Source organism: Dryobates pubescens, chromosome 13 (assembly GCF_014839835.1).
Source record: "Dryobates pubescens isolate bDryPub1 chromosome 13, bDryPub1.pri, whole genome shotgun sequence".
Classification (NCBI taxonomy): domain Eukaryota; kingdom Metazoa; phylum Chordata; class Aves; order Piciformes; family Picidae; genus Dryobates; species Dryobates pubescens.
In genome coordinates, this window is record NC_071624.1 from 2,850,717 (window position 1) to 2,874,168 (window position 23,452).

General features: G+C 38.9%; 1 protein-coding gene across 1 annotated transcript; it reads left to right on the forward strand.

Moving 5' to 3' along the window:
- Nucleotides 1–764: 764 nt before the first annotated feature.
- RBP1 (retinol binding protein 1) lies at nt 765–19,570 on the forward strand. Its single transcript, XM_009904796.2, has 4 exons — nt 765–942; nt 1,551–1,729; nt 15,666–15,767; nt 19,286–19,570. The coding sequence occupies exons 1-4, from the start codon at nt 870–872 to the stop codon at nt 19,337–19,339; spliced, it is 408 nt and encodes a 135-aa protein (XP_009903098.1). The 5' UTR covers nt 765–869; the 3' UTR covers nt 19,340–19,570.
- The last annotated feature ends 3,882 nt before the right edge of the window (nt 19,571–23,452 follow it).

A 23,452-nucleotide genomic window follows, 5' to 3' on the forward strand; every position in this document is an offset into this window, starting at 1 on the left:
ACAAAAATAGCAGAGGCTGTGTCAGTATTCATGCCCTAATATTAGCCAGAAAAATCCATTCTTTTACATTAGTTGCCTATTCTGCTGATTCAATCTGTTTCATAGAAGATAGAAGATGCCTCCAAAGAATATGGAATCACTATAAAATGCTATTTCTGTGTTTCAACATTGTTTAAATTAACTGAGAGCATGCATTTAGTAGTGGTGTAGCATTTGTCAAGCTACAGAGTTAACCACTGCTCCTTAGTAAAAGTTTCCACCTAAGTGACCCTTTTTGAGCCTTCAGTTGGCCAAACAGAAGCCACTGGTAGTATAGAATTAAGGATCTTGTGGAACAAGTTAAAGTAATGCCAGACACAAACTGCTTTTACTGAGAGTCTGTATAATTGTGTTCTGAGAAGAGAGGCACATAAAGTAGCTGGAAGATACTCAAGGAAGAAGGATTTGCCTTTAAACCCACATCAGATAATCACTTGTGGTTTTTTGGCTAATACCCTAAACTGAAGCTATTTAGAAGGTGGGGATTTTTGTTGAGAGGCATGGAAAATGAAGAGTAATATGATTAAAAATGAATCTTCAGATAATCACTGCCCTTATAGAAGTTACATGGAAGGTGAATGTTTCATTCTGTTTGAATCAAGTCATCCTGCTGTCATTAGAAATATTGGAGGTTCAGCCTTGTGGAAGGATTTAAAGGCCACACTTCAATAATAATCGGATTAGGAGGACTCGCATAGCTCCACGGTCTAAAAAAACCATAAAAGAAACCAGAGTTCAGACTTGCCCCAAAGAAAGGCAGTGAGCCGTGTGGTGCAGAATCAACACACTCTGCTCTGAGGCTTTGATTTGGACAGTTACCCAAAGCAGGGATGCCTGCAGATTTCAATGGCTACTGGAAAATGGTCAGCAATGACAATTTTGAGGAGTATCTGAAAGCGCTGGGTAAGGTTCCTTTGATGTTTCTTTAATAAATAATAAGTGCAGCCTATCTTTGTCTTTACATAAATCTGTTTTTTTCTTGTACAGTCATAAATCATTTCTGTGAGAAACTTTTTTCAGGCATGTACTTAAGACGTGCCCTATCCAATATTGTCTTCAGAAGCCTCTACTTTTTATTGTCTTGAAGCTTTCATTAACAGAGATTGAACTATTCAGCTTGAAGATGCAAGTGACAGATTTCGAACTAAAAAAACCTGTGATTTCAAAGAGAGTAACATTTTAATGCGTAGTCAAGAGGCAATAATGTATTTAACATGCACATTTTTGCGTGTTGGCATTTGCTGTAAAAGTGCTACAATTTCTATAGAAATATGGAAGGCCTTATCAACTGCCAAATCCAAATGGTATTTTTCAGGATTGTACATTATCAGAAAACCAAAATATAAACTTATTGAAGTTATAAGAATTACAATGGACTTTTTCCTCGTGAGAAAGCAGGTTTGAAAGATCTGGACATTTATTTACGTTTGTTCATTTTAGGTCTCCCAACAGCTACAAGTTTCTTTGTGTCGTAGAATTTCTGAATTACGATAATTATTTTTCTTTTCCAGATGTTAATGTTGCTGTAAGAAAAATAGCAAACTTGCTAAAACCCGACAAAGAAATCCTTCAGAATGGGGATCATATGATCATTAAAACGCTAAGCACTTTTAGAAACTACATCATGGAATTTGACGTAGGAAAGGAGTTTGAGGAGGATTTAGCTGGGGTGGATGATCGCAAGTGCATGGTAAGAATTAGAACTGTAACAACGGACACACACAAAAAATGAATAGTCTGAGGCCTTTCACAGAGCATATCTGTTAACTCTTTTGCGTGGCTATGCCTAAAATTATTCCTGTGTTTCTCAGTTTGCCAAGATGTGCACAGTTTTTGGCATATGTTTACATTAAAGGAACGGTAATTCTGATCAGGAGCACAAAACAGTCTTACCCACAAATGAATGGTAACTTCAGTGAAACATTGCTGAGTTATACTGGGACATTTGTTTGTCAGTAAAGATTTTTAGCTTCACACTTTCTGAATCTCTTTTCTGAGCAAAGTTTTGCAGCAAAGAAAATCCACTGAGTGCAAGGTCAGGCACTGTTCCCCATGTGTAGAATGGCCAAGAGCTTAGAAACTGCAGCTTTTTTTCTGTGTTTTTATTCTTGTGCACCTTCCTTCCTGGGTATATTTTTGAGAACAGAGGCATTAATTAGCCTACTGGAACAAATCTTACTGCAATCAATAAGCAAACATGGAGGACTCTGCCTTATGAGCTCTTTTTCCTTGCCAGGGAGACAATATTTTCTAACTTATGACTGATCAATACCAATTAACAGCAAAAAACCCTGAGAATATCAAGTTTTTTCCCATTAGTTGGAAAGTATGATGCCTGCAATATCCTACTGGGAGAAAGTTGATAAGAAAAAGAAAACTATTTCAGGAGAGACTATAGAGGAGAAATCACATAAAAGGGAATTGATAGGTTTCAATTGTTGCAAAGATAGTGCCATTTAAAACCAATACTGTGCTCTAACACTGGAATATGCAAATTTCCATGGCAGGAAAGGGGAAGATTGTGAAGATGAGAAAATAATAACACCTAGCTAGTGAATGCCTCAACTAATCCTTCTAGACTCCTTGTTACAAAGGGTAGAAGCATGGCAGAGTGCAGAATACAAAGTTCACAAAAGGGAGAAGCAATGTTTGTGTATAGGAAAGTGCTCCAGTGCCATAATGAATTTTTGACTGCTGGAAGGCATCAGGATAATGAGATACACTCAAAGGTTACCAGCCCAAAGAAGGAATTAGGCTATCAGAAGATAGCAATGATCAGAATATCTGCTTAAGTGCTGAAAATGTCTGAAGGTCTCGGTGTTTGAGTCAGTGAGGTGACTGATTTGGGAGTGTACAGAACTGTCTCCATCTAAGCGTTATCTGTACTTAAGTACCATTAAACAACATTTAAAGGAGGACTAAAGCATCTACATGGTGGAAAGAAGTAATTTTGCTCTGAGGTTGTCTAGTATATATCTAAAATGAGTTCTCGCAAAATGTGTCTGACAATCAGATTCAGAAGGTGTAAAAATGTGGCCCTTGGCTAGTCCTGTATTGGAAATGATTCAACAGACAACTCTTAATTCCTCATGATTGCTCTAAATATTTCGTTATTTGTAACAGGCCAGAATTCCATATTCTGTTTTACTAAACTGAATGATGGGGAAGAATTTAAAATGTTCAACCAGAAAGAAGAAATTAAAGATTATTGTAGTCACTGCAGCAGCTATTTGACTTGGAGTGGAATGTGCTTCATGCTACTTCCAAGAGTTGCTTCAACTTTTTATCTGTTGGCTATTTAGGTCAAAATTCTGAGAGCCTTGGAAGCAGAAGGTTAAGCATCTTCTTGCCTTTTCCCAAAAAGCCCAAGGCATTGTCACTAGCCCTAATTGTTTTAATAAGAATTACTTAGACACATCACACAAAAACTTACAGAAATCCTCCATCTCCCTTGATAGCCTCCAACAGCAGATGCCAACTGCAGCTCTACAGTTAAGGTCACTGGTCCTCTACTTGCCTTCTAGCAACACCTATTCAATTTTCTTATTAAAGATTTCTACATGAGACCTCAGTTTTCTCAAAGGCAAAATAGTACAAGAACCTGTGTTTCTGATGCCGCTTCAGCCCAAATCTGGTAACCATAATGTCAGGCTAAACTTGGAGTTGTTAAGCAACAAAGTAGTTCAAAGGGTCCAGAAAAAGTCTCATAAGAGAAGGGTCACGGTGATATAAGAGATACTGGACCACTCCCTGACCAGGCTTATGAAGAAAACCACCATAAAAGCAAAGGTTGAATGTCATTCTTGGTGTTTCCTTTTCTTTTCTGTAGCTTGCAAAACTGCGAGCCATAAATGGCTTAATCATTAATAGTCACCTGGTGTAATGGGTGAGATTGTGGATCAGTTTTTGTTATTTATATTGTGGACTGAGCAGACCACTGGGCATGTTTTATCCAAGTAGCTCAGTGTATGAGAAGTACAAAGTAACATGGATAAGAGAAATTGCAAATTAAATATTAATCTATATAGCAGAGCAATCATCAGGAGACAAACAAAAAGAACCTTAGGAATAATCCATCCAATAGGAATGGATCATTTTTTCTTTTAATGAAGAATATATCATCTGACTAGAGTTAAAATATCTGTAAAAATAATATTGGCACAGTGAATAAGTTAGGTCTGGCATATAACTCACTGAAATTGTGTTCACCTTTCAGTTGTAAAACACATCTTTGAGTTGCTTGGTAGAATTTAACTATAGTAATTCCAAATCAATACTGGCTGTGGTGAGTGAAGGCTAAAGACAGCAGGAATTGATACTCCTGTGACAACCCAGGCCCCCTCCTCCCTTTCAGTAAGGACTTTTCAGTTTTGTAGTTGGTCACTCTGGAAGCCTGTCTGAACTTTCTGGAACAGTGAGTTAACTGAAGGGGACAGACTTTTAACAATTTCAGTTTCTCCTGTTTTGCCTTCAACTGTTGTTTTCCTGCATTCCACATGTTCTTGGATAATTCTGTTTTCTTGAGGGACATAGGTAACAGCAGTTAGTGACAATTCCTTGAAGATTTTGTTTCTGTTGGGAAGTAAAAATTTGCTCCTTTGGAATCTTGAGAAACCCAAGAGCCCTGCTACTCTGCTACTGTAGTTAAGGATACTTTTTTTTCCCCCCATAGAACTAGAGATTAGGATAATTGACCACATAGATGTATGGGTACAGGAGAGATCCTTAAACACAGCACAAGATATTTCCAAGAAGACAGTTGATATTCAGTGCACTCTTAAGTATTACTGGCACCTTGTGTGGAGGTATCTGCAGCACAGCTTATCTTTAAGAACTGCAGACAAGACATCTGCAGTCACTTTGCTCCATAGTGCCACTATGCTTCTCCTGGAGCTTTTGCCCAGAGATTTATCTTCTAAACAAACAGGAGTTTCTCTGGTTTTGTGCAGTTTCTTGAAAGAGATGTTTCTGCAGGCTCGATCATGCTTAATATTTAGGGTTCTTAAAAACTTAGCAATTTGAACTACCAAGTAAAATGAAAGTTTGGTGTATTCAGGAGATTCTTTTATTCTTTGCAAATATTACAAGGTGCCCATTAGATGGTGTAGAAAGAAGTTTAGAACATTTATAATGCATTGCATTATTTCTCAGCATGTAAAATTTGATTATGTGCTAAAGTTTTTGCTGCTTTGAAGAGTTTGTTCAAGGCTTTAATTGATAACACTTATCAGACTTATGGTGTACAAAGGAAGTTAAATGGATAACTATGGCTTTGGTATTTCCTGAACTGAGTATTTGATCCTGCCATCTTCATTTGCAGTGAAGTTCTAGTCATGTAATGCAATTTCCTCACCTTTACAAATATAGTCTGTAATTTCTAGTTGTGACTAATTTAGCAAGTGTCTGAGTATTGCACTATATGTAAAATCCTGTTTCATGCAAATAAACTCTACTGTAGAAAAAAGATGCTGTTCACAAAAGAGGTAACATCATACTGAAACAATAGTTAATTGAAAACTGTCTCCAAAACTATGTCTTATTCATCACCAAATAATTTTGCTGTCCTTTTTTATCATCATTAATAAACAGCAAAGCTGAGGGAACACCTATAATGTGCAACAGGTACCAGTAAACCTAAGAACAAGGCAGGATCTGACACTGAGCAGAGAAAGTTTGCTTTATATACCTTCACTGTTTATTGGCTTAGTACAGCAGTAAAAACTTAAAAAGTTAACTGAAAAAAACTGAAATGCTGAAGTTTTGTGTTCCAAGTCTTTGCACCAAATGAATCAAAGGAGATGTAGAATGGGATAGCTCAGATGCAAAAATTGCTTCTCTAAAATTTCTACTTTTCTGATGATTTTGCTGTTAAATCATGGAAAGTTTTTGCTTTATTTTTCTCTGCTGTTGAAGTGTTTGAGTGAGACTGGACTGCTTTAGCTCACACTATCCAGAATGAATCTGTCTTTTGACGGAGAGCAAGTGCTGCTGAAAACATCAAGGAACAGTCTATGTTCTTTATATAGAACAGCAGAACCTCTTGGATAACTAGAAACAATGTTAGTTACATTAAAATTGTGTATTTGGCTAAGCAAGTGAAGGTTGCTTCAGTAATTCAAAGCCTTCTGCTATGCTTAACTATGCTCTTTGACATAGTAATTTGCTTCTTACATGGAAGCAGGAAAGGAAATGGCAGTTGACTGGGGACTGATAAACAGATAAAACAGCAGGAATTTGGAACTGAAGGTGGGAAATTTTACATGTTAACCATTTAGTTAACCAAAACAGAATACAACAATGGATATGTTACCAAATGGGTGTTTAGGTTCCATTATTGGAAATCATGGAAAATGGAATTTTAGTCATAGTTAAGACTTGCTGTCATGGGGTAGGGTGTGGGGATTTGGGAGTTGCATCAGATTTTATCATACATCTTACCATATGAAATATCTTCATTGAATGTTTAAGGCAGCTACATAAGGACTGTTCATAGGCACCTGACCAATCCTCCTGTCACAAAACAGTGCTAGTTGCATGTTTCATCCTTGTGAAAAGAGATAAGTTGTGTGGCTCTGTTTTACATAACAAACATGCCTAGTGTGAAACTGATTCCTCTCGAGTTTGTTTTTAGGAAAAATGTGACGAAGTTTAGTTCTTCTTGACACTTTACTTATACTGCTGCAAGGCCAGAATAAAGCCCTGTTACAAAATCACAAGGCTTATGAAGATTATTTAACTGTGTAGGCAGAGCTACTCTGTTCCACAAAATGGAATTCCCAGCTGTTAATCTAGTTTAGAGTAAGTATTGGAATGAAGAATTTATTGCCAGAGGAACAACTCCAAAAAAGAGTCCAGCACTTGGACAGTCAGTAGGGATCCCCCACAAGGGTGAGAAGACTCAAAATAAATTGTGCTGTCTGGTAAGATGCAAGATCAGCAAAATGTCTTTACTTGAGCTTTCTGGTTCTGCTGGTTTGTTTCTTTTATCTCTTCAAATGCTGTCTGGTTTTTGGGTTTGGGGTTTTTTTTGGCTTATTTGGATTTTCTCATGTAGTGTTGCTGAGAGGTATTTTGATGTCATTGTCTTTTCTCAGATCCAGTGCCATCTCCCTCTCTGCAGCTCTGTACATTCCCCAAGCCCTCATTGGAATAATCTTTTTCAGGGGGTTAATTTAAAGGTGGTAGTCTTCATGTAGTTTTCCGTTGATACTTCAGCCTTTAGCAAGATATTGTCCACAAGTGAGGAAGAACTGTCCTCCAGAGAACAGAGGTTTACTCTTGGATCTGTCTCAGAGTCTCTAAAACTCTGGTTCATTCTGTCTCTGTGCATCAGTAAAGAGAAGCCATTTCCTTTGCTCTGCTTTATTTCACACAGTCTGGTCTTTTGGCATCATTGCTTATTACCTGTAAGTGATATGCTCAGCACATTTGTGCAGTGATATAAAATGAGATCTCTAGAATCTTCTGCCATACAATTTAAGATGTCATTAACTTCAAATTTTGCAGTGCTGGATTCATGTCTAAAACCCAAGACTGATCAGAAGCTTTGAGCCAGTTATTCATAAAACCTTTCCTAACATACAGGAGTTCTGTAGGGAGGTGGTTTCAGATGGGCTTAGCATTTCAGGGTTCTCTGAATCCTAAAAAGCTCAGATTCATGAATGCAGAAAGTGCAATCAGAAAGAATCAGCTGAAAACCTGTGAACCAGACTTACCAAATCCAATTTTGAATGAACCATTACTGTTATGTGCAATTGTATCTTGCTAAAATTGCACAGAGGATAAGTCAATTATTACATGTTAGTTTAAGCAGTAAGTGTCTTCAAATCGATTCTGATCCTTGCACAAAGTGAATTGGATGTTCTGCTTTGTATTTTGCTAGCATAGGATATACACAAGTCTTCCTATTTTTTGTATTATTCACTGTCCAAAATACTGATCTTGCTCCTCCTCCCACATCCTGCTTATAGACCACCCAACCAGGATGAAGAAGTTGATGAATTATTCTATAGGCAGGTAGACGCTGTCTCATGATCACCAGACCTTGTTCTTATGGGTGATTTTAACCTGTCAGATATCTGCTGGGAACTTAACACAGCAGAGAGGAGGCAGTCTAGAAGGTTCTTAGAGTGTATGGAGGACAGCTTCTTATCCCAGTTGCTGTGAGAGCCTACCAGGGGTAAGGCTTTGCTTGACCTTCTTTTTATAAATACAGAAGGGCTGGTGAGAGATGTGGTGGTTGGAGGCTGTCTGGGGTCCAGCACCCATGAAATAATTGAGTTTTCAATATGCAGTCAAGCTAAAAGAGGGGCAGCAACAAAACCTCCACTCTGGACTTCTGGAGAGCAGACTTCAGGTTACTCAAGGAACTAACTCAGAAGGTACCTTGGGAAACAGCCTTTAAAAACAAAGGGGTCCAGGAGGGCTGGACCTACTTCAAGAAAGAACTCTTGAAGGTGCAGGAACAGGCTGTGCCAATGTGCCGGAAGATGAGCTGCCAGGGCAGATGGCCAGCCTGGATGGGTAATGAGCTTCTGAACGAACTACGGGGTAAAAAAGAGGCGGTGTCATCTTGGGAAGAAAGGTGAGGTAACTCCTGGTATGTCTAAGGATGTTGCTAGGTCATGCAGGAAAAAAATTAGAGACGCAAAAGCCCATTTTGAGTTTAGACTGGCCTCTGCTGTGAAAACAAAAAATCCATCTGTAAGTATATTAATAGCAAGAGGAGAGACAAGGACAACCTCCACTCCTTGGTGGGCATGGAGGGGAACATAGTAACAAAAGATGAGGAAAAGGCAGAGGTACTTAACACCTTCTTTGCCTCAATTTTTAATAGCAGGATAGGTTGTCTTCCAGACAACTGGCCTCCTGCGCTGGCAGGTGGAGGCAGGGAGCAGTATAGTTCCCCTGTAATCCAGGAGGAAGTAGTTAAAGACCTGCTCAGCCACTTGGATCCCCACAAGTCCATGGGACCAGATGGGATCCATCCTAGAGTGCTGAGAGAGCTGGCAGATGAGCTGGCCAAGACGCTCTCCATCATTTTTCAACAGTCCTGGCTCACTGGAGAGGTCCCAGATGACTGGAAGCTGGCCAACATGGTGCCCATCCACAAGAAGGGCTGGAAGGAGGAGACAGGGAATTACAGGCCTGCCAGCCTGACCTCAGTGCCAGTCAAGATTATGGAACAGGTCATCCTGAGTGCAATCACACAGCACTTAGAGGATGGCCAAGGGATCAGGCCCAGCCAGCATGGATTCAGTAAGAGCAGGTCCTGCCTGACCAACCTGATCTCCTTCTATGATCAGGTGACTGCCTGGTGGATGTGGGGAAGGCTGTGGATGTAGTCTACCTGGACTTCAGCAAGGCCTTTGACACCGTCCCCCACAGCAAACTCCTGGCCAAGCTGTCAGCCCATGGCTTGGACAGCAGCACTCTGTGCTGGGTTAGGAACTGGCTGGAGGGCCGAGCCCAGAGAGTGGTGGTGAATGGTGCCACATCCAGCTGGCAGCCAGTCACCAGTGGTGTGCCCCAGGGATCAGTGCTGGGCCCTATGCTCTTTAATATCTTTATCAATAATCTGGATGAGGGGATTGAGTCTATCATCAGTAAGTTTGCAGATGACACCAAGCTGGGGGCTGGTGTAGAGGGTAGGAGAGCTCTGCAGAGGGACCTTGACAGGCTGGACAGATGGGCAGAGTCCAAGGGCATGAGATTTAACACATCTAAGTGCCAGGTTCCACACATTGGCTGAAACAACCCCATGCAGTGCTGCAGGCTGGGGTCAGAGTGGCTGGAGAGCGACCAGGCAGAAAGGGACCTGGGGGTATGGGTTGATAGTAAGCTGAGCATGAGCCAGCAGTGTGCCCAGGTGACCAAGAAGGCCAATGGAATCCTGGCCTCTATCAGGAACAGTGTGGCCAGCAGGAGCAGGGAGGTCATTCTGCCCCTCAGCAGTACTCAGCACTGGTTAGGCCACACCTTGAGTACTGTGTCCAGTTCTGGGCCCCTCAGTTTAGGAAGGATGTTGACTTGCCAGAGAAGGGCAACAAAGCTGGGGAGGGGTTTGGAGCACAAGCCCTATGAGGAGAGGCTGAGGGAGCTGGGGTTGCTTAGCCTGGAGAAGAGAAGGCTCAGAGGAGATCTTACTGCTCTCTCCAACTACCTGAAGGGAGGTTGTAGCCAGCTGGGGGTTGTTCTCTTCTCCCAGGCAATCAGCACCAGAACAAGACGACACAGTCTTAAGCTGCACCAGGGGAGGTTCAGGCTGGATGTTAGGAAGAAGTTCTTCATAGAAGGAGTGATTTGCCATTGGAATGGGATGCCCAGGGAGGTGGTGGAGTCTGGAGGTGTTTAGGAAGAGACTTGATGGGGTGCTTGGTGCCATGGTTTATTTGATTGGATAGTGTTGGGTGATAGGTTGGACTTGATGATCTCAAAGGTTTCTTCCAACCTGGTTAATTATATTCTATTCTATATTGTCACATGGATAGCCTAGAGCTTAGGCACATTTACTTCCTACCTCTTGGAACATGTCTGTAGTCATTGTTTTCCTTCATTGCTTTTATAAGCAAGGAATCAAAATGAGCAATTTGAACATTTAAGGTCTGATCCTCTATGCCAACAGCTTACTCTTTGATCTAAAATTTGTCAGTCTAATCCTAAGCCCCTCTGCTAGCAATGGAAATGCTGCTTCTGGAAGTGCATTATCTTTTAATTACAGTGAACTTTCCATCAGGGACAGAATGCTTCCAATCCAACCAGCTTGTCTTTCAGTGACAATCTGAGCAAGACACATTTCAAAGTCCTGTAGCTATAGATACCTGTCATGAGATGTCATTTGCCATTGTTTAATCCTTCTAAAGTAATGATTAAGGTTGTAAAATGAATGACTGGTCATACTTGTAAGCAGAGAATTACTGGACTGAGATGGAGTGTCGTTGTGGGGTTCAGCACAGCACCCACAGTGACAGCAGTGGAATTCAAGCAGGGGGGTAGGGAGCGCCCAGGTCAAGAGCTCCTGCCTGTGGCAGCAAGCCCAGGAGACTGACGACTGCCTTCATGCAGCTTGCATTCGTAGCTCTCCTCTGGGTGTGATTGCAAGGCATTGGTTAACCCCCTCCTCCTTCTTACTGGCTGGCAATACTTACTAAGGTAGCACAGGTGACTCTTATCTCATCTACAGGAGTTGCTTATTAAGCCACTGCAGCTGCTTCCCATTTCATCTCTCCTTGCAGTTTCTCATCCTCAATCATTCAGTTCCGGGGGACACAATCCCCCCCAATGGAGCATGGAGTGTGTCATGCAGTTGTAGTGCATTGCAGTCATTTGCTGCACTACATTATAGAGGCAGCACTCTGAAGAGAAGTAAAAGAAAACTACAAGTGGTACTGCAGTGTTTTCCAACAGATGGGAAATCAGTAACATATTTGTGATGAAAAGCAGTAGCTGCAATTGATGTTTGTAAATGCAATGTGTCAAAAATTTATGTAACACTAAAAAAGTGCTCATGGACTACTTTAAAAAAAAAGGTTGTTTTTTTTGCCATTCACCTGTAAAATGCATTATATACCTTCATCTGTAGAGCACATAACACAAGCAAGCACACTAGGAGTAGCCAGCGTGGGAGTAAGAAACATTATGCAGAGCAGCATTAAATGTTTTTGTACTTAGACCTCACTGGGGAATGCAAACTTCTCTCACAAAATAGTTTGACTATTTCAGCAAGTTACAAAAGCAGTCTATGCCTGTGGGTCAATACAACTTGCCACTAGAAGCTGGAAGTAATATCTGTTGTAATTCTGAAAGAGATTACTACTACAGAAAATGCAAATGCATAGTCAATAGATTTGAGTTTACTCAGTATTTCATCTAATAGATCTACCTTATCTCTTAACTGAAAACAGCAAAGAGAGTACTTCATCATTTCTTCTAGCTTTACTTTTCAGGAAGATTGTGTTGCTATGCACACGTATTTAAATCTTCATATAACAAAGAGATTAAATCACTAACAAATAATAAAAGGAAAATATCTAAGTACACACCAAAAAAAAGAGTTGGACTACACAAATCACGTCATAAAACCAAAGAACATTTGAAATTTTTTTATGTTCTCAGGGTTCAAAGGCTTCTTCACCTCCCAGAGGCGCTCCATCCTCTATTATTATACCTCAAGAACAAGAAGTATGTAATCAGAAAGATGCGGTGGTTAGTATTTTTAAGAAACATTAAATGGAGGCAAGAGTCACTCTTTCTTGTGCATCTTCAGTGTTATTTATGTCAATATTGGATAATCACATTCACCACTATTTTCTGTTGATGTTTCCTGCGGAATTATATGCATTTGACCTAAGTAATATTAATCTTAGATTTAAGTATGATCAATTAGTAAGTAAGCGAAGGTTAAGCTTGCTTATGATGAACTAGATTATGTGCTACCTAGCTGAAAGGAATAAATTATGTACAAGGTGGGATCCTGCAGTTTTAGAGAAATACTACATTTTCATCTAGTTGGTTCTGTTACCATCCGGAAACTGCAGTTTTTGAGCGTCCTCCATTTGTCTACTTCTCCTTCTCTTGATTGTGGAGGAAGACAAAGGATTGGACTGTCTACCTGAGGGTGCTGTGTTCCCCAAACCCTGGCTAAGTTTTTCAGTCATTCTGTCTGTAATCAGGCAAACTTTAGGTAATGTTACTATCAAAATGGTGGCAAACAAGGATAATTGTAAAACCCTACTTTTCTAAGAAAAGCAGCTTTACATAAATGATAATTATTTTTTTTATCTTGATAGTGTGTGCTGGGATAGAAGAACAAGAGCAGGAGCAACCACAGGTTCATATGGAACTGCCTTTCTGGTCTATTCACGTGCTTGGGTCTTGATTATACAATGGCCATATCCTGATCCAGTCTTTGAAAATAAATGTTTGCTCTTAAAGAGATGATATTTACCAACATTTCCCTTACATATATATATATATATATATATATATATATATATGTAAAAGGAAAAAATATATATGGAATATATATATAAAATATATCTCAACATATTCCCATTTTGGGAATATCATTATCTTTATGTTCTGACTCATACTGGGAATGTTCCAGGGCAAGCCCTGCATTATCTTAGCTGCTGGTGGAATATTAGTAGCAACCAGTGCATATATAACAGCCATAGCAACTCCAACCTCAACTAATATTCATTGCATTTCTCAATGGAGTTGTTTGGAAGGGAAGAACTTATTTCAGTCTGAGTTAGAAGTTTCTGTCTTCTGTGTCTTTATAATATAAGACATTAGAGTTTGACCTAAAGAAAGAAAAGATAAAAATGCTACTGATTAATCTTTCTGCCATAAAGTGGTTGTTCGTGCTAACAAAGAAGAGGACATTATGTTCTCCTGCAATATAGTCTGTCCTTCATAACCTTCATAGTAAAATAGTCATGTACAAAAATCAGAAAGTGTATGGTTTACTCTTACACCTTTAGTATTTGTATTTCTGAAAGGGAAGGCAGAGAATGATAACCAAGAATATTGGCTGATAAAACAACTGGATTAACAGTCTTTGGTATTATACTTAGGCATTAGATGTATTTATCACCAAATTCCCAAAAGCAATATCTAGTCTTGACTGAAAAATAAGAAATCCAGAGGGAAAAAAATTAAAAAGGGTGTTGTTTTCTCAGATCAAACCATTTCAGTTATCCTTGGAGGCTGGAAAATTTAACATTTCCTTGCACTGCTAGAAAGATTTCTCAGTTGCCCCCAAGTGAACTAAGCTAGTGAATATTATCAAGTCTATTACTTCCACAACTGACTTTGAATATCTAATAACTTCACAACTGATTTTGACTGCTAGTGGTACTAATAAATCTGGATCTTACATTATGCTGATACATTGCCTTTGATTAAACTATGCTGAACACTGGATAAATAAAAGTGTGGTGACTAAGCAAAGTTGCATATACAAATGCTCCTTCATTCCACAGTATCTGTTAAATCTACAACTCCTGGGTAGAACTTATGTTCTTTTTCTAATATATTCCTTTTTTAGAATCATCAGAAATTCTTTGCCATGTTAACCTATACATTAAACATTTTTGATTTGGTGTTGTTTGTTATCTTCTGTCTCCAACTGGCCATCAACAGATTTAGAATGGACACACATTTAGACTTTAATTACAACTCTTCCCAGGTGTGTTGTTCCTTCCTGCTTTAGCATTTTATACAAAAGGATCTGGAGTTTTTTTAATGTGATCTAGTACTTGGGTTAAATACATCATTTTACAAGAGTGAACAGAAGAATCTGTGAATGCATTTTCCAAATCAGAGATTTTTAGCAAGGATATGAGTTTGTCTTTCAGAGACCACATATTGTGCTAACAGACTACATGGGATCAGTAACCATGCCCTGCCTATGATTTTCTGTCTTTCTAGTGATTCATTTTCCATGCTTGTTTAGTCTCAAGCTTCCCAGGGTGGAGATTGCTGACTGTGCTCATTTAAAGATAGTGGCTATCATGGTTATCATTTAAGAATTAATTGTTTGTGACATACACAAATTAAATAAATAGGGCTGCATAGTTCTTGAGTTTGAACTGGTTTTAGCTCCCAGAATGACAAATGTAGGCTGATGATTTTTCTCAGGTACTACAGGGGATGGATGCAGGAAGTTTTCTTTTCATGATAGATCAGAATTCGTCTTCTCTCCATATCTGACTACTTACACATGCAGTGGCTGAAGACTTGTACAAGGTAGACAGTAATTCCATATTTAGTCCTCAGATTCACTTCAAACAAACTGGTTTAAAAGCCATGATCTAACACTGATGTTAAACTATCCTCATGCAATACAAACTGTCATTATTCCCTCTTTAAATACATGTACAGAGTTTTGCTTCTCTTTATCTTAGAGAGATGGAGAAGGGAAATTTGCAGTAAAGACTAAGCAGAGTTGCAACCTTTAAGATGCACCCATACACATTTAAGTAGTTTTATGAGCCAGGTTCTACTAAACCACTCAGGACAGCAGTGTTCACAAAAGCACTTTATTGAATCCTGCAACATTTCAGTCTCACTCTCAATGTGCCAGGCCTGGCTCAAGTATTTCTGCAGGTAGTGCAGAAGCAAGGTGCCAGCAAAGTTATCCAAACCACTCTCCTTGAAAACAGAAGGCAGATTAAGACATGGGAGGAAAGGATTTAAAAGCCTTGTTCATCTGTAGCTGCCTGTTGGTAGGTACTTTTTCCAGGTACAACATCTGGGGCATGCTTCTTACAGTGGAGAAAACAAACTGAATCTCAAGTTTTCAGCTCCTTTTGTAAATACAGTGTTAGGTTGCATATCCCTTCTGCTGTTCTGTTTGTCAGCAGGGAAAGAGGAGTGTGCTCCTACACAATAATTTTTATGATCTTTGTGCATTTAAACAGCTCTATCTTATGCTTCCAGGTTTTTGCAGGCAGGTATTTAAGCTCTGTTTTTTTGTAATTATCCCAAGTATTACAATACTCTACAATTATTATTCTAATGAGATATATTAATTATTTCTTATATTAGAAGTTTTGCTTCTAAGGGAACTAATCATAATACCAGGGAATACCACAGTAACACTGAACATGTCTATTTGTTAGACCACCGTATCATGGGATGGAGATAAGCTTCTGTGTGTGCAGAATGGAGAAAAGGAAGGTCGTGGTTGGACCCAGTGGATTGAAGGAGATGAAATGCACCTGGTAAGATCATGTGACAGGTTTTAAATACCAGCCCATTAAAATGGTTAGATGTAGTGCAGCAGGCTGTCTGCTGTGTTATCTTGTCTTACTTTGACATAATTATGTATTGGTGTGACATTTGACTTGTTTCTAAGCAGCTGTTTCACTTGGAGCCATTACACTTTTATGTCCCTTAAAAAGACTGATTTCAAAGCAGAACTCTATGCATTAACTGTCTATGCAGACATATCGGTTTGAAATGTTTACACTGAGGAACACATTTAACAATGTCCTTTGTACAGTCTGTGAAATACATAGTATGGAAGCTAGTTAAATTATGCATCCAACAATAAGCCGTGAGGGGAAAATGTACCATTGTTGTTTTAAAATAATTGCAGGCCAGGCTACATTCTAGCCTAGAGAACTAAAACAGCAATTAAGTTTTTTAAATGTTGTGTTCTTTCAGGTCATAATTTTTATCTTTCTTGACAGGACCTGAAACAAGATGCCTAGTCTTTTGTCACATAGTTATAGCATCCTTACTCTCTCATCAATTTGGAAAAGGCAGATTCCTACTGAGATAATAAAATTTAGGCCCCATTTTTGTTCACTGCTCAATTCTATTAGCATTCACAAGCTAAATAGATTTTCTCTAAATATTCATAGCAGTAGCAGAGTTATGAAATGTTTGCAAAAGTACCCTAAATGCTTTACTACTGAATAGTTTTCAGGCAGTGTTAGAAGTGATGAAAACCAGTTTGGGAAAGGAACGTATATGACAGATCATACCATCTGTACTACATACTTCACAGAATGCAGTTAGGAAGAAAGTTACTGGGCAAGTGCTCACTATAGCTGAGGCTAGGGCTCACTGAAAGGAGGGAGCAAGCTGGAAGCAATAAAGAATAAAGAGGAAACTCCAGAATTTCCCATGTATATGTATTCCCTCTATCTATATACAAACGCTTTCTGCACTACCTCCGAGCTTCACAACAGCTGGGCGTATATAATGCCTGGCCTAGTCCAGCTTACACCCTGCTACACTCAGTCCTACACATCTGTGCTTTTATCTACACTTCTATGAAGCAATAGCACTAACTGCTCTTGAATTTCTCTCTATTTGTATCTTGGCTTCTGTCCACTGCCAGCTCTGCAGTCATTATTTCTCCCATTTCCTGTGTCCAACACTAATGTCTTTAGCCCTGATTTCTGCTCTCTGTACTCTGATTCATGCTTACCATACCATGTCTAGCCATGGACTCCAGGGCAGACAGCTTCCTGTACTTGACCCTGTCAAGAGTTTGATTTTAGAGGTCATAAATTTAGATTCAGTTGCACAAACATACATGTCTGGTGGCACTTTAGGTACCCCAGGGTAAACTGGCTGATCTGAGGCTGCTTTTTCGAAAGACTGTGAAGAGTTCTGTATCACACCTGCCAGCTCATGCAAGCATCCATGCAGTCATTGGTACTTGTACAATTTAGCACAATTGATCTCATGTGTACATGATAGTCAGTAGAATAGAATAGAATAGAATAGAATAGAATAGACCAGATTGGAAGAGACCTTTGAGATCATCGTGTCCAACCTATTATCCAACCCACCCAATCAACTAAACCATGCAACCAAGCACCCCATCAAGTCTCCTCCTAAACACTTCCAATGATGGTGACTCCACCACCTCCCCGGGCAGCCCATTCCAATGGCCAATCACTCTCTCTGTGTAGAATTTCTTCCTAACATCCAGCCTAAACCTCCCGTGGCATAGCCTGAGACTGTGTCCTCTTGTTTTGGTGCTGGTTGCCTGGGAGAAGAGATCCTTCCAAAACTGAGGGGCCCAGAACTGGACACAGTACTCAAGGTATGGCCTAACCAGTGCAGTGTACAGGGGCATGCAAAAGAAGTATCCATGTATTTTAGATGCCAGTCCCCAATATTTCAATTTTATCACTTTTTATATTTCAGGAACTTCAAAAGCTGTCCTCTTTATTTCTCTGAATCCTTGTAATGTAACTGTTTCCATTAAGCACACAGTAAAAGAGTCCCATTTAGTATCTCATTTTTGACCAGCTAAGATTACTAGGTCTTGTACTCCTGTGAGTCCTTTGATACAATGGGCAGTTACCTCTAAAAAATTGATACTTTGATAGCTTTATGATCCTGTTGAACTTTACACAATGAGCCAAGTGTTAATTTAATTCTTTCCACAGTTCTGTAGAGAGTAGTACCACATCATTTATTAGTTTATTGCCTCCTATTTTCTCCATTTCATTCTATGGTCTGTACTTTGTAGTTCTTTTTCCTCCTTAGATTCTGCTTTATGTGAGTGGCTTATTTGACCATTCTCCATTTCCTTTTGAGTTTTATTGTCCTTTTCTATTGTATTGATTGCTTCTGCTCTGTACGTTTTTGTCACTGTCAGCAGATCTCTTAGCCCTTGCTGCTCACTCCTTCTGGGTTAACTATGGAGAAGTGAATAAAACAAGTCCTAACTAAAATCCAACTAAAATACTGTATCAGTCTGTTTGTTGCATCAGTTCATCATGAAGCACTTTCTCTTGCTAGGGCCTAGCAATATAGGCCAGTGATGTTATTGATTCAATGTATGGTCTTTTTGGTATTTTGTTTTAGCAAAGTTCCCCGTGAGGAAATGTGCATAACTTATCAGCAAACTCTGCCTCTTTTTTCCTCTGAATATTCTGACAGCTTTATGTCTTGCCTTGAAATAGAAGGTACATCCCTTCTGCTAGCTTATACATAAACTTTTGGGTTTGTTTTCCTGAAGAAGTTTTAGTCCTTTTTCTCCTTCCACCAAAACCAGGAGTCCCTGGACACATCCCCACACATACTGTGTATGCTCAAGTCTAGCTTAGTTTCAGGAATGGAGAGGGTTAAACTGGATCTTCAGTGACGTTATATGAACAGCAGGCCTAGCAGATTAGTGTGCAAGGTGTAAACATCACTGCACCCACTTATGCACAATTCATGATGATCCAATGACTAGTAAGCTGGGATTTTTGAGAAGCTCTTGTGAACACAAAGGAGCAGTAGAGAGCATTAGGCATGTAGTATGGTCCAGTTCAGTGCCTACTCAACTGTGAGTTATAGACCTAGATTGCATCTTCTGTACACAGCTATCTGGCCGTGATCATAGTGGGCTTTCAGCTGATTTCTAGTTTTGTCATCAACACACAGATTCAGAACTGGTTATTCAAAATCCATCACCAAATAGAGAATGCCCATTTCAGAGACCTAAGCAGCTGTGCAAACTGCAAGTTGAAAACAGTGCACCAGGAATATATTTGGCCCTTTGAGATCTGAAATCCAAAAATAACTTGCTCCACTTTTCACCAGAAAAAAAAGTAAATCCAAACCAGCTGATTTCTTTTAAGGATTGGAAGTAGGCTAAAACACGTAAAGATACCCAGTGTGATTTGATAGAGTACTGTGGATTCAAATTAAGATGGACATACAGGTGAATGTGTAATATATATGTCCTATGTTAAAATTGTAATTTTTAATTATTTTGTCTTCCTAGGAAATAAGAGTGTGTGGAGTCAAGTGTAAGCAGGTCTTTAAGAAGGTCCAGTGATCCTACTGCTGCTACGTAACTGAAGAACCATAGAATTTACACTTATCACCAAATCCCCAAATGCTGGCAATGAGCATAATCAGTGACAATAGCAAACACAGAAATGAAGATCACATTAGAACTGTATAGTTAGAATGAATAAAATATTTTTGAGAAATAATTTTAAAGAAATGACTGCAAATAAAACTGTTTTTAGAAATGCCAATTAAAGATACTAAACACTATGAAGGTGTGCATACTATACTTCTTGACCACACCAAAATAGGACTGTTTGGTATAAAATGCTGGAATTTAACACATTGTAAGCTAATTCTTTATGTAGAATTGAAATCACCATTCCATAGCTTTAGCAAGGGGCCTTCAAGTAGTCTTGTTCTCCAATGTTGAACTGTAGTTGTAGAGATGAGAATGAGAGCTTGTGGTACACAGCTTAAACTTAAATCCTGATTTCAGTGAAGCCAGTGAGAGTTACGCCATCAGCTCCAATGGAGCAGTACTTCACTGAAAGCATTCCATCAAAAAGAACAATCTAATTTCTCAAAATAAGTAAAGGTACAGATCAATAGTCTGGAAAAACAGTACTTACAGAAGCATGGCCAAGGGGCAGTTCTTTTCTGAATGCTGTAGCCAATATCTACCTATTCAATTTTTCCCTTATTCTGGAAAAATTAACAGATCACTGCTAGGATCTGTATATAATTGTATGCTTACATTAGGGGTTGAGGCTTGACCTGCTGGAAAGCAGCTCTGTGGAGAAAGACCTGGGAATCCTGATGGACAAGAGGTTCACCGTGAGCCAGCAATGTGCTATTGTGACCAAGACGACCAATGGCGTCCTGGGGTACATTAAGAAGAGTGTGACCAGCAGGTTCAGTTCTCCTCTTCCTCCTCTGTGCCCTGTTGAGGCCCTGTCTAGGGTATTGTGTCCAGTTCTGGGCTCCCCACTTCAAAAGAGACAGGGAACTTATTGAGAGAGTCCAACAGAGGCTACAAAGATGCTGTGTGATGAGGAAAGGCTGAGAGATCTGGGGCTGTTTAGCCTGGAGATGAGAAGGCTAAGAGGGGATCTAATCAGTACTCATCAATATCTAAAGGGTGGTTGTCAAGAGGATGGGTCCAGACTCTTTTCAGTGGTGCCCACTGGTAGGACAAAGGGCAATGTGCACAACCTGGAACACAGGAAGTTACACCTAAACATTCTTTTTTTTCAAATTCTTTTCTAAATTACTGATTTTATAACCATGCAGACCATTCAGATACTCTCCACTCTTCAACCCCAAGCAAAACATGAGAGCAATGGAAAACATGGAATGAACTCCAACTTCTCATTTATAACAGATCTGAGGTTTTTTCCCTCACCAATATTTTCCTTCTCATGAAAACTGAAACTACATGAGATGGCTCACACCACTATCCACAATTAAACTTAGCATCATTCTTTTAAATGTTCAGCACTAAGACCTTTTCTGAAATGTAGAATAGAACCTGACAGTTCATAACCCTTAATTCAGCAGATGTTTTCAAATTTTTGCCTGCAGGTCCCTGTTGTCTTGTGTAACATTCACAAACTCTTTTAGCAGAAGATTGCAGGTGGATCAATTAACATCAAGCTAAGTAAATCCAATTGTTAAAAGCTATTATTATTGTAATCAGACAGCTTTTCCCCTTTGGGTCATTTGGTGCAAGGGCAAATTTAGCACCACGCTAGTGACAAATGGTGTGTCAACCAGAAGGAATGTAACCTGATTCTAATAATGGAGAAAAGGCAAGCTCAAGAAGCGCTTCCACAGTTCACAAATGTGAAACAGAGAAACTTCAAAAATATTTAACTTTGAATATTCTCTTCAAATCATCTCAGTTGCTTGTCATTATAATTGTAACCTCTTACCTCTATTGCAGCAGGCATTTCCTTTGGAAAAGATAATTATGTTCATACATTGCTTCCATGATGATGCTCTCCAAATAACACATATAAAATAACCCATGCTATTTCTTTAAACCTTTAACATCTTGTTGTTATAAAATATAATTTAAAACTTCCTCTGTAAAGTAGATGCTTATTGAATGCATAACATTCAACAGTTATGTGACAAACTTCAGCCTCCCTATTTTCAAAGCTACTTAGCCAAGACCTTCACACTGATTTCATACCCAGATTTGCTCACTTCTCAGGAATGAAACTTCATTGATTGTCCACAGAATTTCAGCTATGGTTGACAATACCAACCCTGTATTTCTGAACAGCTGCATTACTCAGATAATGGACATTTTAAATTTGCAAGGAACAACCAGTGCTTACAGCAGCAGTGTGAATGGAAATGCAAAAGGGTTCATTTCACCTTTTCTAAAAATTAAATCTACTCTTGATAATATGGTCAGTCCAGAAAACTCTAGGTGACACAAGCGTTCGTAATCATGATTGTTCTACTTCAGTTCCCAGAGTTCTGTGGGCTTTTCAAGGTGGATATGATCTTCTGAATACGATTAAAGAGCTCATTGCCATGTTTTATAGTTCTGCGGCTTTTCAATGAAGGGTACAACAGAATACATACTTGCACATGAAAAAATGTGCATATGAAGTTTCAGCTTTATGGAAGTAGAGAGATAATCAGGTTTTTAGCATGCATAGTGCAACAGAGCAACATTCAGAGCCTGAAAGTTCAGGTTGGCCAAATTTACATGAAAATGGGCATCAATATGTAATACAGCTATAAGCAACCTGTTTAGCTTTACTGAAGACACAGAGAATTAAACATTAGGGATAAATCAAACTTAATTTATCTGAGGTATGTACTAGTACTATAGTTATAAGGTTATCTGAAATTTCTCAGATATGCACATGGTTTTTCCTGGGGGAATTACAAAAAAAAAAAAAAAAAAAGAGGGTTGATAATGTCACCTTCAACCTTCTGCAACATTGTGGAAATATTTTGTGCAGATCTTTTCCTTATAAGCCCACTATATTTATGACATGTCTACTGAAGTTTGGATTTGCATATCTTTCTAATCTTGCCAATTTATTTATTTCCCAAAAATTCAGTCCTTTCCTTGCAGATCCAAGTGACTGCTGCATAGATGTTAACATTTGTTCTAGTCTTAGGTATTCAATCTACAATTCACTTTGTGCTCTTCTTACTTCCTCCTGTTCTTCTCTTTTCAGCTCACTCTCCAATAGTGTTATATAGTCTGTGTAAGAAGGTCTGGAATTTAGCTGGTTTTCTACTGGCTTTTTTCTAATTTCCCATCTTCACCCAAATTTCACAGTTTTTTTTCCCATACATTTCTATAATTATTTGCTCAGGAAACAGCCTTACTGCACACAAAGCTGTTTTCTCCAGGAAATGCTCCCAGTGCCTAGATCGTATCTTTTCCTGCTCATCAGGTACAGAACTGAAACCCTTTGAGTGGCATGATCCATAAAGAAAATAAGATGGTCTTTTATGAGCAGGAGGAGAGGGAAGGATGAAAAGGAGAGAAGAATTATCAATAACATTTTTAGCAAGTTGACTATTTTTGATCTAATAGCATAATCTGTACAGATTACATTTTCATTTGGAAAATTATTTGTCTTCTGGTTTATATGAATAATCCAAAACATATTGATTTCAGTGGGACAAATAAGGGTATAAAATATTTCAGTACTTGAAGACTGGATATTTGACATGAGTGTAAACCAAATCTAATATAATTGATACACCTGTATGTCTAAGGACTGTTAATTTTTTGTTTCTGTATTCTAGAAATCCAGAATTTTTTAATGAATACCAAAATATTTTGCTGCCACAAAGGAATACAAATTAAAGTCAATTTAATATTAATTAATATTATTACACGAGTGGTATTCATTAGTCTTGTGAACACCTTTAATGTTGCTAAAGCATTTAATCTTCAGGCATATTCTGTAGTGCCATGTATGCATAACAGCACCCTCCATGATTTCCACATAACAGGGCTAATGCTGTACCACAATGTTCTCCCAGGCTTTCATGATCTGTAGCTCAAGAGAGAAGATAGTAGCGCTGTATGTAATAGCCTTCACTATGTTTTTCTTTCAAAAAACTCTTCAGTCACTTTTGGGATCAATCTAAGCTTTTGACAAACACAACAGCCTCT

Excerpts from the sequence above, each read along its gene's own strand:
- RBP1 (XM_009904796.2), top strand. The coding sequence starts at position 870 with ATGCCTGCAGATTTCAATGGCTACTGGAAAATGGTCAGCAATGACAAT. Across the intron at positions 943-1,550 it reads GGAGTATCTGAAAGCGCTGG|ATGTTAATGTTGCTGTAAGA; the intron begins GTAAGGTTCCTT and ends TTTCTTTTCCAG. Across the intron at positions 1,730-15,665 it reads TGGATGATCGCAAGTGCATG|ACCACCGTATCATGGGATGG; the intron begins GTAAGAATTAGA and ends TCTATTTGTTAG.